At 65.4% G+C, this 13,962-nt stretch overlaps 1 protein-coding gene across 1 annotated transcript; it reads right to left on the bottom strand.

Moving 5' to 3' along the window:
- Nucleotides 1-7,166: 7,166 nt before the first annotated feature.
- Nucleotides 7,167-12,138, bottom strand: CRYBA2 (crystallin beta A2). Its single transcript, XM_045033065.1, has 4 exons — nt 11,737-12,138; nt 11,189-11,330; nt 8,689-8,831; nt 7,167-7,361 (listed from the first exon to the last, which is right to left on the bottom strand). The coding sequence occupies exons 1-4, from the start codon at nt 11,892-11,894 to the stop codon at nt 7,214-7,216; spliced, it is 591 nt and encodes a 196-aa protein (XP_044889000.1). The 5' UTR covers nt 11,895-12,138; the 3' UTR covers nt 7,167-7,213.
- Between the last annotated feature and the right edge of the window lie 1,824 nt (nt 12,139-13,962).

Here is a 13,962-nt window from a genome sequence, read left to right as displayed (position 1 = left end):
CATGGAACTCCAGTGGCAAGGGGTGTGCACGGGGAGACGGTGCCACAAGGCTGACTTGGTAGGGCAGCCTAAATCTACCCTGCACAGCCCAGAGGCCAAGTCCCTGCCCTGACGAGCTTACAGTCTAAATAGACATGATCCAGATGAGGAAGAGGATGGCAGCGGCCCTGTGCAGGTGCTCAGATAGCCTAGGGAGCTCATGGTATAAGAGTCTATGGAGTATCCCATTCCCTCATCCCTATGAGCCATCCAAACAGCCCCTCGGCCTGGGTGATGACTGCAGTGTGGATTGGATCTGTCCCTCATGCCCCTTAATCCAAGGGCGTGGGTTAGGGGTGGGTGTCCCAGGGCGGGACGTCGGAAAGGCCTGGATAATATGGTGGCCACAGACCCCAGTTCGAGTCACGCGCTAACGTAAGGACAACGGGACATTCTGACCTGAGTGCGGGGGGCTCGGGGGGAGATGGAAAACCATCAGCTGAAATCTGGGGATGGGGGATGTGGGATGTGATCCTCAGTATACAGAACCATTGGCTCGCTCGCCTCCTCCTCACCCCCCCCCACCCCCCCTCCTGCCTCCTTCCATTCATACATGGAGCTTTCCCTGCCCGGAGGGTTCTCCTCGTGCGTCCCAGACTTGCTTTAGCTGCCTGAGTCCTTCTAACCAACCGCAGGCAACTGAAAACAAGCCTGACACACAGAGGGGGCGAAGGCGGATCCGGTCTGAGGACGGCAGGGCAGCTCGTGGGCCAGCGACTGTGCCAGGCTCCGAGCCCATCTCCCAGATTCCCGGCCAGAGAAGAGACCTGCGTCCAACCTGTACCCGCGCAGTTAGTTCTTTCTTCCCTGAATGTCCTGTGGTGACCAGAGCGTGGCACAAAGGAGCCGTGGCCAGGGTCAGGGGGCACCAGGCCAGCCGACCACTGAGCTCAGCTGTTGTTGAGGGAAAGGACAGGACCCACTCCACCCGGGCAGCCCGCTCCCCCCATGGCCAGCGCATGGAGCCTGACTGCCCTCTCCCCCACACCTGGGCACAATGGGTGCAAACCACAGGCATCCAGACGGGGGAGCGGCTTACCCTCCCTCTGCATGGGGGTGCCAGGCCGAGGCAGGAAGCAAAGAACAGGGACTCCTGCGGGGGTGCAGGGCAGTGCTGAGCCGGGGTGCAGGTGATCGGAGGGGGGCGCTCCTGGGCCACTCCAGGGCAGAGATGAGCCAGGCTTTGGAGAACAGGAGGAAGATGCGAAGCTGCATAAATACCTACCATGCCCAGATGCCAGGGTCCTGACCTCCCAGGCCTCCGGTTTCAGCTCCTGGCCCTCCCCACAGCCTGGGGGTTGGGACTAGGACAGGAATAACAGGGCTGGGGGTGCAGGCCAGAGCTGAGACACTTCAGCAGAGCTTCGGGGCGGGGGAGGACGTGGAGCTGAGCTAGCAGGGGAGCTGCGGGATGGGACTGAGGGGCATCGGCAGGGCTGGGTACATGCCAGGGGGCAGTCCAAGGCTGGCCTAGCAGAGGGGGGGAAGGGTTGGCATTGAGGGGTGTTGGCAGAGCAGTGGGGTGTGAGGAGCCCAGGGCGGGGATAGCAGTAGCGGAGGGGCGGGGGTCAGCACAGGTCGGAGGGGGGTTATTTGGGCAGCACCTTCCCATACCAGTCCAGTCTCTCCGCAGCGCTGGCAGCATCTCACCGTCCGCCTGGAGCAGGATATCCACAGCCAGAAAAAGGGGGGAAGCTGGTGGGTCACCTGGAGCCCCCCAGCCCGGCAGGGAGGTGTCCTGGCCTCAGAGCAGTGGACTGAGGAAAGTGCCAGCCCAACACAGCAGGGCAATTCTCCAACCCTCCTCTCCCAGCGCGCCAGGCCTCCCGCTGCCCTCGGAACCAGCGGCACCCTGGGGAGCCGAGCCGAGCCGTGCCGAGCCGAGCCGCCCGCCAGGGCTCCACTCACCGGGCGCAGCGGGCAGGCGGGGCCGAAGGCTGACGTGTCCCTGGCCGGCCCCGCACCGGTCGCTCAGGTGCGCTACCTGCCCGGGCAGGGTGGGCCGCAGCCGGCTGTGCAGGAATGTGTTTGTGGAAGGGGAGAGGCCGCCCCGCACTTCCTTATAGGAGCAGTGGGGGCAGGGTGTGCCGGGCTGAGCCGGCAGCGGGTGGGGAAGGAAGGGGGGGCTGGTTTCCTGGAGGGGGGAAGGGACGGGAGGGGGCGGGGCTGGTTTCGGGGTGGGGGGTTTGCGGGATAATTTTAGAACCCGGGATTCCCGAGCCAGGGGATTAGGGGCAGCTGCTCCCGCTCTGTGTCCTGAGAACAGGGAGGCCCCGATCCTGAAAGGTGCCCAACTGCCCTGGAAATCAGCGGGGGTCTGGCACCCAACGACCTGGGAGGGTCCAGGCCTAAACCCCTCCCTCTCCGGGGCCTGGGGGGGACCCTTCGCGGTGGCCCCGCTACCGCCGTGGGGCGGAGAGAGAGGCCAGGGCTTGCCCCGGAGCGAAGCAGCGACAGAGCCAGCGAGAGAACCCAGGAGTCCGGGGTCCCCTGGTTTAGCCCCTGTCAATTCCGGGGTTCCCTGAGCAGCGCCAGAGCGTCCCGGCTTCCCGGCCCGGAATCAGCCCAGGTCTCTGCCCCGGTCCCCCCCTGCGGGGCCCTGCCCCAGAGCCCCCGCGGGGGTTTGCAGAGGAGCGGCGGGTGCCCAGCGCCTGGGGGGGGCGGATTATCGCAGGCTCCGCACCGGGGTCTCTCTGCCAGGGGGTGACCCAAGGACCCCAAAGGGGGGTCTCCAGGGGGGGTTCCCCTCCGGGGCTCCGAGCAGGGGGCTCCCCGCGCTCCCCCGCTGCTCCAGGGCCGGGTCGCGGGAGGCGGAGCCCGGGCGGCCCAGAGCCGGAGCCGGATCCCGGTGCGGATGTGACAGCGTGGCCGGGGCAGCCGGGGCGGGAGGCGCAGACATGGGGCGCTCAGCCGCGGGTGTGTGGGGAGGGGGATTGACGGGGGGGGGTTACGGGGCCAGGGTCTGCCCGGGAGCCGGGCTGCGCCCCACACGAGATGTCCAGTAACCCCCCGGCCCCGCTGCAGCCCCTGGTGTCCCCAGATGTGCCCCTGGCCCCAGGGGGGGGCGGCCGCAAAGCCCCCTGGCCGCGCCCCTAACACCCCCACGGAATCCCCTCGTCATCCCCAGGGATCACCCGTAACTGCCCCACGGATCACCCCTAACTGCCCCCGCAACTCACCCCTAACTGCCCCCACGGATCACCCCTAACTGCCCCACAACTCACCCCTAACTGCCCCCGCAACTCACCCCTAAGTGCCCCACAACTCACCCCTAACTGCCCCCGCAACTCACCCCTAACTGCCCCGCAACTCACCCCTAACTGCCCCATAACTCACCCCTAACTGCCCCCATGGATCACCCCTAACTGCCCCCGCAACTCACCCCTAACTGCCCCCGCAACTCACCCCTAACTGCCCCATAACTCACCCCTAACTGCCCCCATGGATCACCCCTAACTGCCCCCGCAACTCACCCCTAACTGCCCCCATGGATCACCCCTAACTGCCCCCGCAACTCACCCCTAACTGCCCCCATGGATCACCCCTAACTGCCCCCGCAACTCACCCCTAACTGCCCCCTTGAATCACCCCTAACTGCCCCACATCTCACCCCTAACTGCCCCCGCAACTCACCCCTAACTGCCCCCATGGATCACCCCTAACTGCCCCCACCGATCACCCCTAACTGCCCCCATGGATCACCCCTAACTGCCCCCGCAACTCACCCCTAACTGCCCCCACGGATCACCCCTAACTGCCCCACAACTCACCCCTAACTGCCCCCATGTATCACCCCTAACTGCCCCCGCAACTCACCCCTAACTGCCCCCACAACTCACCCCTAAGTGCCCCACAACTCACCCCTAACTGCCCCATAACTCACCCCTAACTGCCCCCAGGGATCACCCCTAACTGCCCCCCCCAACTCACCCCTAACTGCCCCCACGGATCACCCCTAACTGCCCCCGCAACTCACCCCTAACTGCCCCCATGGATCACCCCAACTGCCCCACAACCAGGGCCGGCTCCAGAGCCCAGCGGGGCACAACTCACCCCTAACTGCCCCCACAACTCACCCCTAACTGCCCCACAACTCACCCCTAACTGCCCCCATGGATCACCCCTAACTGCCCCACAACTCACCCTTAACTGCCCCCATGGATCACCCCTAACTGCCCCACAACTCACCCCTAACTGCCCCCATGGATCACCCCTAACTGCCCCACAACTCACCCCTAACTGCCCCCACAGATCACCCCTAACTGCCCCCATGGATCACCCCTAACTGCCCCACAACTCACCCCTAACTGCCCCCATGGATCACCCCTAACTGCCCCATAACTCACCCCTAACTGCCCCACAACTCACCCCTAACTGCCCCCGCAACTCACCCCTAACTGCCCCCACGGATCACCCCTAACTGCCCCACAACTCACCCCTAACTGCCCCCACGGATCACTCCTAACTTCCCCACAACTCACCCCTAACTGCCCCCATGGATCACCCCTAACTTCCCCACAACTCACCCCTAACTGCCCCCACGGATCACCCCTAACTGCCCCACAACTCACCCCTAACTGCCCCCACGGATCACCCCTAACTGCCCCCCACTGTGGTTCACTTGACCATATACTGCTTCTGTTAGGGTTATTCCCCCCCCCCAGCCCACCTGGGACCTTCTGCCCCCTCATGCCCCGCCCAGCCCCGTCCCCTGGGCCAGGGCTGATGGTGCCAAGGGCAGGCGGGAGCCGCGGGCCGTGTGTGACAGAGCCCAGGATCCTCATTCACCCCCACCCGCAGGTCGGCGGCGCTGCCCCCTCCATTCCCCTGACCTCAGGGTTTTTTGCCGCTGAACTCAGTGGGTGTTGAAGCCACAGGAGGCGGGACTGGGGTCACCGGGGTGGGGTGGGGTCTGTCTGTGACCGGGGTCCATAGGGGCACCAGTCCCCGTGCTGTTTGCACTGTTACCCATCTCTGTTTTTTCTTCAAGCCCCAGCTGCTGGAGTCATGGGACTTTGGGAAACTCTCGGCTTCCATAGAAAGAAAAGGAAGTTCCTCACCCTCCGGGCTGTGGCGAAAAGCCTGGAAACCTGCCCCCCGCAGACTCGAAAGCAAGTCAACAAACACAACCCACTGGCTCCTCTGTGAAATCTCCTGGTTTTTAAGGCAGCCTCATGGGCTGGGGGTCCTGGCTGGCGATTTCTGAACACTTGGGATTGGTCCCGATGGCTTGTGTGTGGGCACCCCTGCCCGCCCCAGGTGTGCAAAGGAACTCCGCTCCCTGCCACCTCTGCCTCAGCCCCCCACGCACCCCCCACCCCCATCCGCTGGCCCTGCCTCACACACACACCCCACACACACCCCACCCCCATCCGCTGGCCCTGCCTCACACACACCCCCACACACACACCCCACCCCCATCTGCTGGCCCTGCCTCACCCCCCCAACCGCCATCCGCTGGCCCTGCCTCACCCCCCCCCACACGCACACCCCACCCCCATCCGCTGGCCCTGCCTCACCCCCCCAACCCCCTTCTGCTGGCCCTGCCTCACCCCCCCCCCAAACACCCCACCCCCATCCGCTGGCCCTGCCTCACCCCCCACACACACACCCCACCCCCATCCGCTGGCCCTGCCTCACCCCCCCCACACACACACACCCCACCCCCATCCGCCGGCCCTGCCGCCTCCTCACCCACTTCCGTACCCAGCCGCTTGCTGCAGCTGCCCTGGCTCGGTCTCCCACCCACCCTCGCCCCAATTCTCCACTCATCCAGCACCGGCCTCCTCCCCGGCTGCAGCGCCCCCATATCCCGGGCTCTCCGTCCCCCACTCCCTTCCCCTGGGACGGGTGATTGCAGCAGCCCCATGCGGCCAAGCAGGAGGATTGTGACGGGCTCAGACACGTGCTGGGATCAGATCCACCCCCCCCTCAGTGGCCACACTCCTACGTCAGCACTTTCCTTCTGCCCCGGCCGGGACCCGACACGGGCCCAGGCTTGGGCCCTTTCTTTGGGGTAGCCAGTATAGGACTCTCGCTTTGTCCCCGCGTGGCTTTTCCCATTATGGATGAAATGATCTGGGCGGTCCCTGTGTGCGTGAGAGAGAGCGAGAGAGCGAGCGCACTGCCTTCTACTGGCTGCACTCAGAACTGCTCCACCATGTGTCGGACTCTATACTGCTAACAGCGAAGGGGATTCTCCATTGGAGCAGGTGCTTTCTGGAGAGGGGGGATCTGTCCCAGCTGTTGTGAGGCTCACAGCAGGGTGCCCGATGGTAACCCGGAGGGGCTAAGTGGCCGCTGAGTAGCACTCATTTGCAATCAGAAAGGCCAGGAGGTGTGCATGGGATAGAGGCAAATTGGGCCTGGCGGGAGGGGAAAGTGGAGGTGACCCCCCCCCATTGATCTGGGAGGGGAGAACCGAGCTTGTGTGTCCAATGCCTCCGAGGGGGCTGCAGACCCGGTGACCCCCCCGGCTACCCGGTGTGCGGCGGATGCAGCGCCACCCTGTCAGCTCGCAGAGACTTCCGGCGCCCGAGTGTCACTGAGCAGTGAGTGTGCACCCGTGTGCGTGCAGCAGCCTGAGTGCGCGTGCAAAGCCAGCGCTCTGGTGCACACTCAGTCCCGCACACTCACGCCCGTGTGCCGCACTGGGCAGGGAGGGAGGGTCTGGCTCTGCCCTGGGGCCGGGGAAGCAGGGGGGCGCCAAGGCTCTTTTGGTGCTGCAGGGGGGATGATCGAATGGCCCCGTCTGACCTCTGCCAGCTCCTCAATGTCCCTTTCTCCAGGCGCCCGCCCCCGTCTGGGCTACGAGCCCTGCTCCTGAGGCTGCTGCAGAGACCTGGGGGGCAATGGGGGGGGGCCCCCTTTTCATTTACTCCATTCCCTGCCCATCGGCCTCGTCATCCCACCCAGCCATGAGCCCGAGGGTTTGCCGGCGCTTTGCGCGCTCTCTCGGGGGGCGCAGCGTTGGGGGTCCCCCCGGAACGGCCCGGAGCGGTTGGTGTTTTGTCCCAGTGACAGAGAAGTGGAAGAAAGAGGCCGCGGAGGCGCCGTTCCCCCCCCGCTCCCCCCGGCCCAGCGCCCTGGCCCAGCTTTCACCCGGACAGAGACGCGAGCGGCCGAGCCTGGTTCCAGACGCCTTTATTCGCCAGCGGGTGCAGGATGCCCCGGCTCAGTGCTGGATGCGGCGGATGGACTGGACCTGGTTGGTGTGGGCCTGGGTGCTGAACTCCGTGTACTTCGGGAACTCGCCGTTCTGCCTGTCCCGCTCCAGCACGTACTGGTAGCCCCGGTACCCCGGGTACTGGTACGCGACCCACCTGCAGGGGGGAAAAGCATCGCCATGGGGCAGCCCCTCCTGAGCGGGCAGGGGTCCCGCTTCAGGGCTGGGGAAGGGGGATGCTCTCCGCACCCTTACGGGGTCTCCCACTTCCCCCCTTTGGGGCTGACAAACATGCACCGTCCCCTGAGCCTCTCTCGGCCTCCCTCGAATTCGGGGCCCCTTCCTCCCCCAAATGCCTGGCCCCTCCCCCATTCTCCCCCACTCGCAGTGCAGGTCTCAGCCACAATCGCCCAGCCAAGCTCAGGGACCGGGATGGGGCATAGGGCCCAGTGAATCATAGACTCGTAGACTATGAGGGTTGGAAGGGACCTCAGGAGGTGTCTAGTCCAACCCCCTGCTCAAAGCTGGACCAGTCCCCAATGAAATCATCCCAGCCAGGGCTTTGTCAAGCCTGACCTTAAACACCTCTAAGGAAGGAGATTCCACCACCTCCCTAGGGAACCCATTCCAGCGCTTCACCACCCTCCTAGTGAAATAGTGTTTCCTAATATCCAACCTAGACCTCCCCCACTGCAACTTGAGACCATTGCTCCTTGTTCTGTCATCTGCCACCACGGAGAACAGTCTAGATCCATCCTCTTTGGAACCCCCTTTCAGTTAGTCGAAAGCGGCTATCAAATCCCCCCTCATTCTTCTCTTCTGCAGACTAAATAACCCCATTTCCCTCAGCCTCCCCTCATAAGTCATGTGCTCCAGACCCCTCATCATTTTTGTTGCCCTCCGCTGGACTCTTTCCAATTTTCCCACACCCTCTTTGTAGTGTGGGGCCCAAAACTGGACACAGGACTCCAGATGAGGCCTCACCAATGCCGAATAGAGGGGAATGATCATGTCCCTGGATCTGCTGGCAATGCCCCTACTTATACAGCCCAAAATGCCATTAGTCTTCTTGGCAACAAGGGCCACTGCTGACTCCTATCCAGCTTCTCGTCCACTGTAACCTCTAGGTCCTTTCTGCAGAACTGCTGCCTAGTCTAGTGCATAGGGCCCTGGATGGTGCATAGGGCCCTGGATGGTGCATAGGGCCCAGGATGGTGCATAGGCCCTGGGATGGTGCATAGGGCCCAGGATGATGCATAGGGACCAGGATGGTGCATAGGCCCTGGGATGGTGCATAGGGACCGGGATGGTGCATAGGGACTGCAATGAAGTTTAGTGCCCAATTCAGCCAGGCGCAGTGCACCCTGGATGGCCAGTGACCCCAGTGGATGTTGGGGGTGCTGAGCACCCTACCAGCCGGGCCCAGTGAGGTGACTGTCTGGGGTCACTCAGCCCAGGGCACCCCACGGCTGGAGGCTACTTACGCTCCCGAGTTCACCTTGATAGAAGCCACCTCTTTGCTGCCCCAGCCCATGGCCTGCAGCGAGGGGAAGTCGTCGCTCAGCTCAAACTTCTGCCCCTGGAAGTTCTCCGCCTCGTAGAGGGTGACTTTGCTGTCGCTGTGGTTCTGTGCGGGGAGGAGGCAGGTCAGGACGGGGCCCCCAAAGCCAGACGGGGCTCCCTGCTGGCCCCCTCTCCAGCCCCCTCTTCCCTCGTGCCCCCGGGCTCCGCGCCCTGCCCCTTTCCCCTGGCAGCGCTGCTCTGCCGACGGCTCCTGCCAGTCGGGGGCAGGGCTGCAGCCCCCCCCAGGCCTGTGGCAAGGCAGCCGCACCCCGCTCAGTCAGCGGGGTGCCCCGGGGAAGGGAGGGCAGAGCCGACGCTCCTGACAGCACCTGGTCTTTCTTTCTTAGCTGCTGCTTTACCTTGAACTCACCGGCCTCGGCTGGAGACGCCCTCCCCCGGCTCCCAGTGCAGAGGGCACCCGGTGCCAAGGGCTGGTGCCAGGCGCTGCACAGACCCAGCACGAGCCGGCCCTGCCCCAGGGACCGGGACACGCTGAGACACCCAGGGTCACGCGGGGAGGGTTCCCTTGAGTCCCAGCCCAGTGCGTTCGCCCCCAGGTCAGCCATGCAAACCTCTCCAGCTCCCCACCCCTGTGTCCTGCTCCCCATTCCTCTCCCCTCCCAGAGCCCCCCGGGGAGCTGCAGGGCCCTGCTGGCCAGGGCCGGCAGGTGACCAGATGTCCCGAGTTTTGGGTCGTTTTCTTATACAGGCTCCTATTACCCCCCACCCCCGTCCCAATTTTTCCCACTTGCTGTCTGGTCAGCCTAGGTCCCGGTCTCACTCCGGAGGGTGCCCACGCGCTTGCCTCGCCCTGGTGCCCGCGCCTGCCTGGGGGATGCGCTGGTACCCCCGTGCCAGGGCGCCAGAGGCAGGCGAGCGAAGATGCCAAACACCCAGCAGTCTCGGGGCCAGCCCAGTTGCTGTCCCTGCTTGGGCTCCGGGGGCTTCTCGAGGCCTGAGCCGTCTCTGCTGCAGAGGGACGATGCAGACGCTCTGGACGGCATGGCCTGCGTCTGCCCACTGGGCACCGAGAGCCAGGCTGGCAGACTGGCGGGCACCAAGGGGTTAATCTCGAGTCCCGCACTAGACGTGGTGCTGTCCCCCCCGCCCCCCCCCCCGCGTTGTTCCCCACCGAGCAGCCCTGCCAGCGAGCAGCGATCTTATCTCTGCCCCTTTATTAAAGCCTGAGCATATCTGCCTGGCGGTTATTAAAACGCTGGGCGGGAGGCGGGGCTGGAGCCAGGGGACGTGCCAGGGTTTAAAGCCCCCACGTCTCTGCAGATGGAGCGATAGGGCCGCAGCCTGGCAGGGGAGAGCCGAGACCTGGGTGAGGCCACAGCAATGGCCCTTCCCGGTGTCACTGGCCCCAGCTGGCAGGAGTGTGCCCCATAGCAGGCTGCCCCTTTGCCACCGGGCCCCCCCTTCTCTGGGGAGCCTGGCACAGCCCAAACAGCGGCACTTCGGTTCCCCTGCGCTGGCCTCACCTGCGCCCGGGTCGGGGGGTTCAACACTGAGCACTGCCGGCTGCCCCGTGTGCTTAGAATCACAAACTCGGTTCGTGAGAGGGAGCCGAGAAGGGGGTTTAACCTCGGCAACCCACTGCTGATCTGTAAAGGCAGTGACCTGGCAATGGCACGACTGTCTGTCTGTCTGTCCATCCCTCCCCACCCCCCCCTCTATCTAGCTATCTATCCCCACACACCCCCTCTATCTATCTATCTAGCCCCAGACACCCCCTCTGTCTATCTCCAGACACCCCCTCTGTCTATCTCCAGACACCCCCTCTATCTATCTATCCCCACACCCCCCCTCTATCTAGCTATCTAGCCCCAGACACCCCCTCTATCTATCTATCTCGCCCCACCCCCATCTATCTATCCATCCCGACACCCCTCTATCTAGCCCCAGACACCCCCTCTGTCTATCTCCAGACACCCCCTCTATCTATCTATCTATCTATCTATCTATCTATCCCCACACCCCCCCTCTATCTATCTATCTATCCCTCCACACCCCCTCTATCTATCTATCTATCCCTCCACACCCCCTCTATCTATCTCCAGACACCCCCTCTATCTATCTATCTATCTAGCCCCACCCCCCATCTATCTATCCATCCCGACACCCCTCTATCTATCCCCAGCCACCCCCTCTATCTATCTATCCCCACACACCCCCCTCTATCTATCTAGCCCCAGCCACCCCCTCTATCTATCTATCTAGCTATCTAGCCCCAGACACCCCCTCTGTCTAGCCATCCCTGCTCATCACCCAGGCACGAAGATGATACGAGATTTCCGTCAGCCGTTCCCATGGTCTCCTTGGCCCCAGGCCCCCTGCTGTGCCGTGGCCCCTGGGCCAGCGTGCCGGGCGCGTGGGTGGAGATGGGGACGAGCCGGGGTGGGGGCGCGTCCAACTCACGGCGCATTTGATGGGCCGGAACGAGAGCAGGTGCTCGGTTCGGTAGCCGCTGTTTCCGCTCCAGGCCTCCCAGCGGGGGTAGTCGCCCTTCTCCAGGATGAACTGCTGCCCCTGGTACTCCGGGTACTCGAAGCCCACCCAGCTGTGCGAGAGGGGGAGGGGACGGCGTCAGCAGCACCAGCACGTCTGCGGGAATGTGCCCCCGAAAGCAGAGTCCCTGGGAGGAGGGGGCAGGGCAGGCCGCCCAGGGGCCCGGTCTGGGCTTCCCCCACCTGGCCAGATCAGCTGCCCATCGCCCTCAGCACCGCCTGGGGGAGGGAGCCCGTCCCCCACCCTCATGTGCCCCATTTCACAGCAGGAGAAACCGAGGCCCAGAGCAGGGAAGGAACTGGCCCCAGGTCACCCAGTGGGTCCGTGGCCGAGCTGGGGCCAGGACCCAGGCGTGTGCTCTGACCCCTGCCTGGCGGCTCGCGGGAGGAGGCGGTGAGGGGCAGCAGCTGCCAGCACGTAGGGCCCGGGGCAGGTGGGGCTGGGGCCTGGGCACTTACGGGCCGTTCTCCACCTTGATGGAGCGGAGCTTGCGGAACCCGCGGTCCAGGATGCTGGGACACTCCAGCAGGAACTCGCTGCGCTGGCCCTGGAAATTCTCCTCCTCCCAGCCCGTGAGCTTGAACTGGCCCAGGGCTTCCATGGGCGGGCTGGTCATTGGGAGCTCTCCGGCTGCAGAGACAAAGCCCGCCTCAGCCACACGAGCCCTCCGCCCTGGCCCCCCGTCGCGACACGGCGCCAGCCAGCGCAGGGCACAGCGCTCAGCTGGGCCCACAGGGGAATCGGGTTCCTACAGCTCAACCGGCCCCATGGTTCGCCTCTGCCCCGAGGGGGGATAGCAGCACCGAGCGTTGGGGCAGCTACGTGTTGGGATTGAGGAGTTAGGGGCATGGAGCCCAGGGCTGGGCTAGCAGGGGGCTGCGGGTCGGGAGTGAGGGGCACCGGCAGAGCTGGGGGCCAAGCCCAGAGGCTAGCAGGGGGCTGCACATCGGGAGTGAGGGGCACCGGCAGAGCTGGGTGGGGGAGCCCAGGGCTGGGCTAGCAGGGGGCTGCAGGTCGAGAGTGAGGGGCACCGGCAGAGCTGGGTGGGGGAGCCCAGGGCTGGGCTAGCAGGGGGCTGCAGGTCGGGAGTGAGGGGCACCGGCAGAACTGGGTGGGGGAGCCCAGGGCTGGGCTAGCAGGGGGCTGCGGGTCAGGAGTGAGGGGCACCAGCAGAGCTGTGCTGGAGCCAGGTTGCATTGTGGCCGCCTGTCCCATTCCCATCTCTTCCCAGGGCTCTCAGCCCCTCTCAGGACAGCTGGGAGCGCGACAGCCGCTCCTGCCAGCTGGGAGTGGGGAGGGGGGGGGGGACAGGACAGATCCTGGCTGGCAAATTCCTGAGAAACTCACTCCAGCAAAGGTGCGGCAGCAGCTGAGACCTCCCCTGCCCTCGCCACCCCAGGCCCAACCCCACTGGCCCCCCCATCCCACTGCCCACAGGGGCCAGCAGTACGGGGGGGTCCTGCTGTGAGCCCTGCCCTTCCCCCCGTCAAGCAGGGGACAGTGCAGCCACTGGGGCTGAGAGACAGAGCAGCCCCACGGCTCAGCCCCACAGGGGCCCCTCCTGCCCCAGTGCCAGGGCAGGATCATCCCGTCTCTGGGGCAGTGCCCAGCAAGGGGGCTCCTGTGCCCCACCCAGGGAGGCTCCTGCTGCCCATGGCTGGATCCAGAGGAGGCCGTGGATGGGGGTGGACGATGGCTCAGTAAATGGTGCCTGGATCCCCCAACGGGCTGAGCGTCTGCCCCATAGAGCTGTGGGGCCCCCCATGGAAAGACGCCCCCCAGCGCAGACCAGAGGGGCTCCTCTTTCTCCCCGCCGTGTCCTCGGCCTTCCCCAGCCAGGCCCTGCTGCAGCCTGGTGCCCCTTTGCCCCAGGGCCAGGGCCCACGGAGCCTTCCTGCCGCCAGGGGCGGCTCCAGGCCCCAGCACGCCAAGCGGCAGGCGGCTCCGGTGGACCTCCCGCCGACGTGCCTGCAGAGGGGCCCCTGGTCCCGCGGCTTCAGTGGAGCATCTGCAGGCACGTCGGTGGGAGGTGCACCGGAGCCGTGGGACCGGCGACTGGCAGAGCGCCCCCCGCCGCGTGCCGCCCTGCTTGGGGCAGCGAAATGGCTAGAGCCGCCCCTGCCTGCCGCAGCCCGGCTGCACCCAGGCCGTGTCCCCGGACAAAGGCAGGAGGGGGCTCTGGCTGGGCCGCGCAGTTGGGGACACGCTGCAGAGATGTGGCTGCAGGCTGCCCCCCCAGGAGCCACCCCCACCCTAAAAGCAGGGCAGCAGGCAGGGCACGGGCAGGCTCCTGCTCCCAGCACCCACTGGGTGACTCCACGGCGGGGTTATCGGGATGCATGGCAGATGTGCCCTTGTAGGAGGGCTCTGCCCCCCCAGCTTCCTTATCCCGTGCCGGGGCGGGAGTGGGTGTGCGGGGGGGGGGGGGAGGAGGCAGGGGCCAGCCAAGAACACGGGCAAGTCTCTGAAACCAGGATCCACCCCCAAAATACCAACGTGCCAGCTGCACTGCCCCCCCCAAGCGCCCCAGAGAGTCTCGGGGGGGCGGCTGCAGGGGCCCGGGGGGTTCATAGCCTGGTACTTACTTGGTCTGCAGGGCGCAAAGCCGAGGGTGGCGCTGCGGGGCTGGGGGTCTCCCAGGGCCTCTTATAGGGCGGCCGGCTCAGTGCAGCGTGTGCACAAGC

Source organism: Mauremys mutica, chromosome 10, assembly GCF_020497125.1.
Source record: "Mauremys mutica isolate MM-2020 ecotype Southern chromosome 10, ASM2049712v1, whole genome shotgun sequence".
Classification (NCBI taxonomy): Eukaryota; Metazoa; Chordata; order Testudines; family Geoemydidae; genus Mauremys; species Mauremys mutica.
Note: the sequence above shows the minus strand (reverse complement) of the source record. Positions and strands in the feature narration are given on the sequence as shown.

Coding starts and splice junctions, on each gene's coding strand:
- CRYBA2 (XM_045033065.1), bottom strand. CDS start 11,894: ATGACCAGCCCGCCCATGGAAGCCCTGGGCCAGTTCAAGCTCACGGGC. Junction 11,331..11,736: donor ATCAAGGTGGAGAACGGCCC/GTAAGTGCCCAG, acceptor CCTCTCGCACAG/CTGGGTGGGCTTCGAGTACC. Junction 7,362..8,688: donor ATCAAGGTGAACTCGGGAGC/GTAAGTAGCCTC, acceptor TCCCCCCTGCAG/GTGGGTCGCGTACCAGTACC.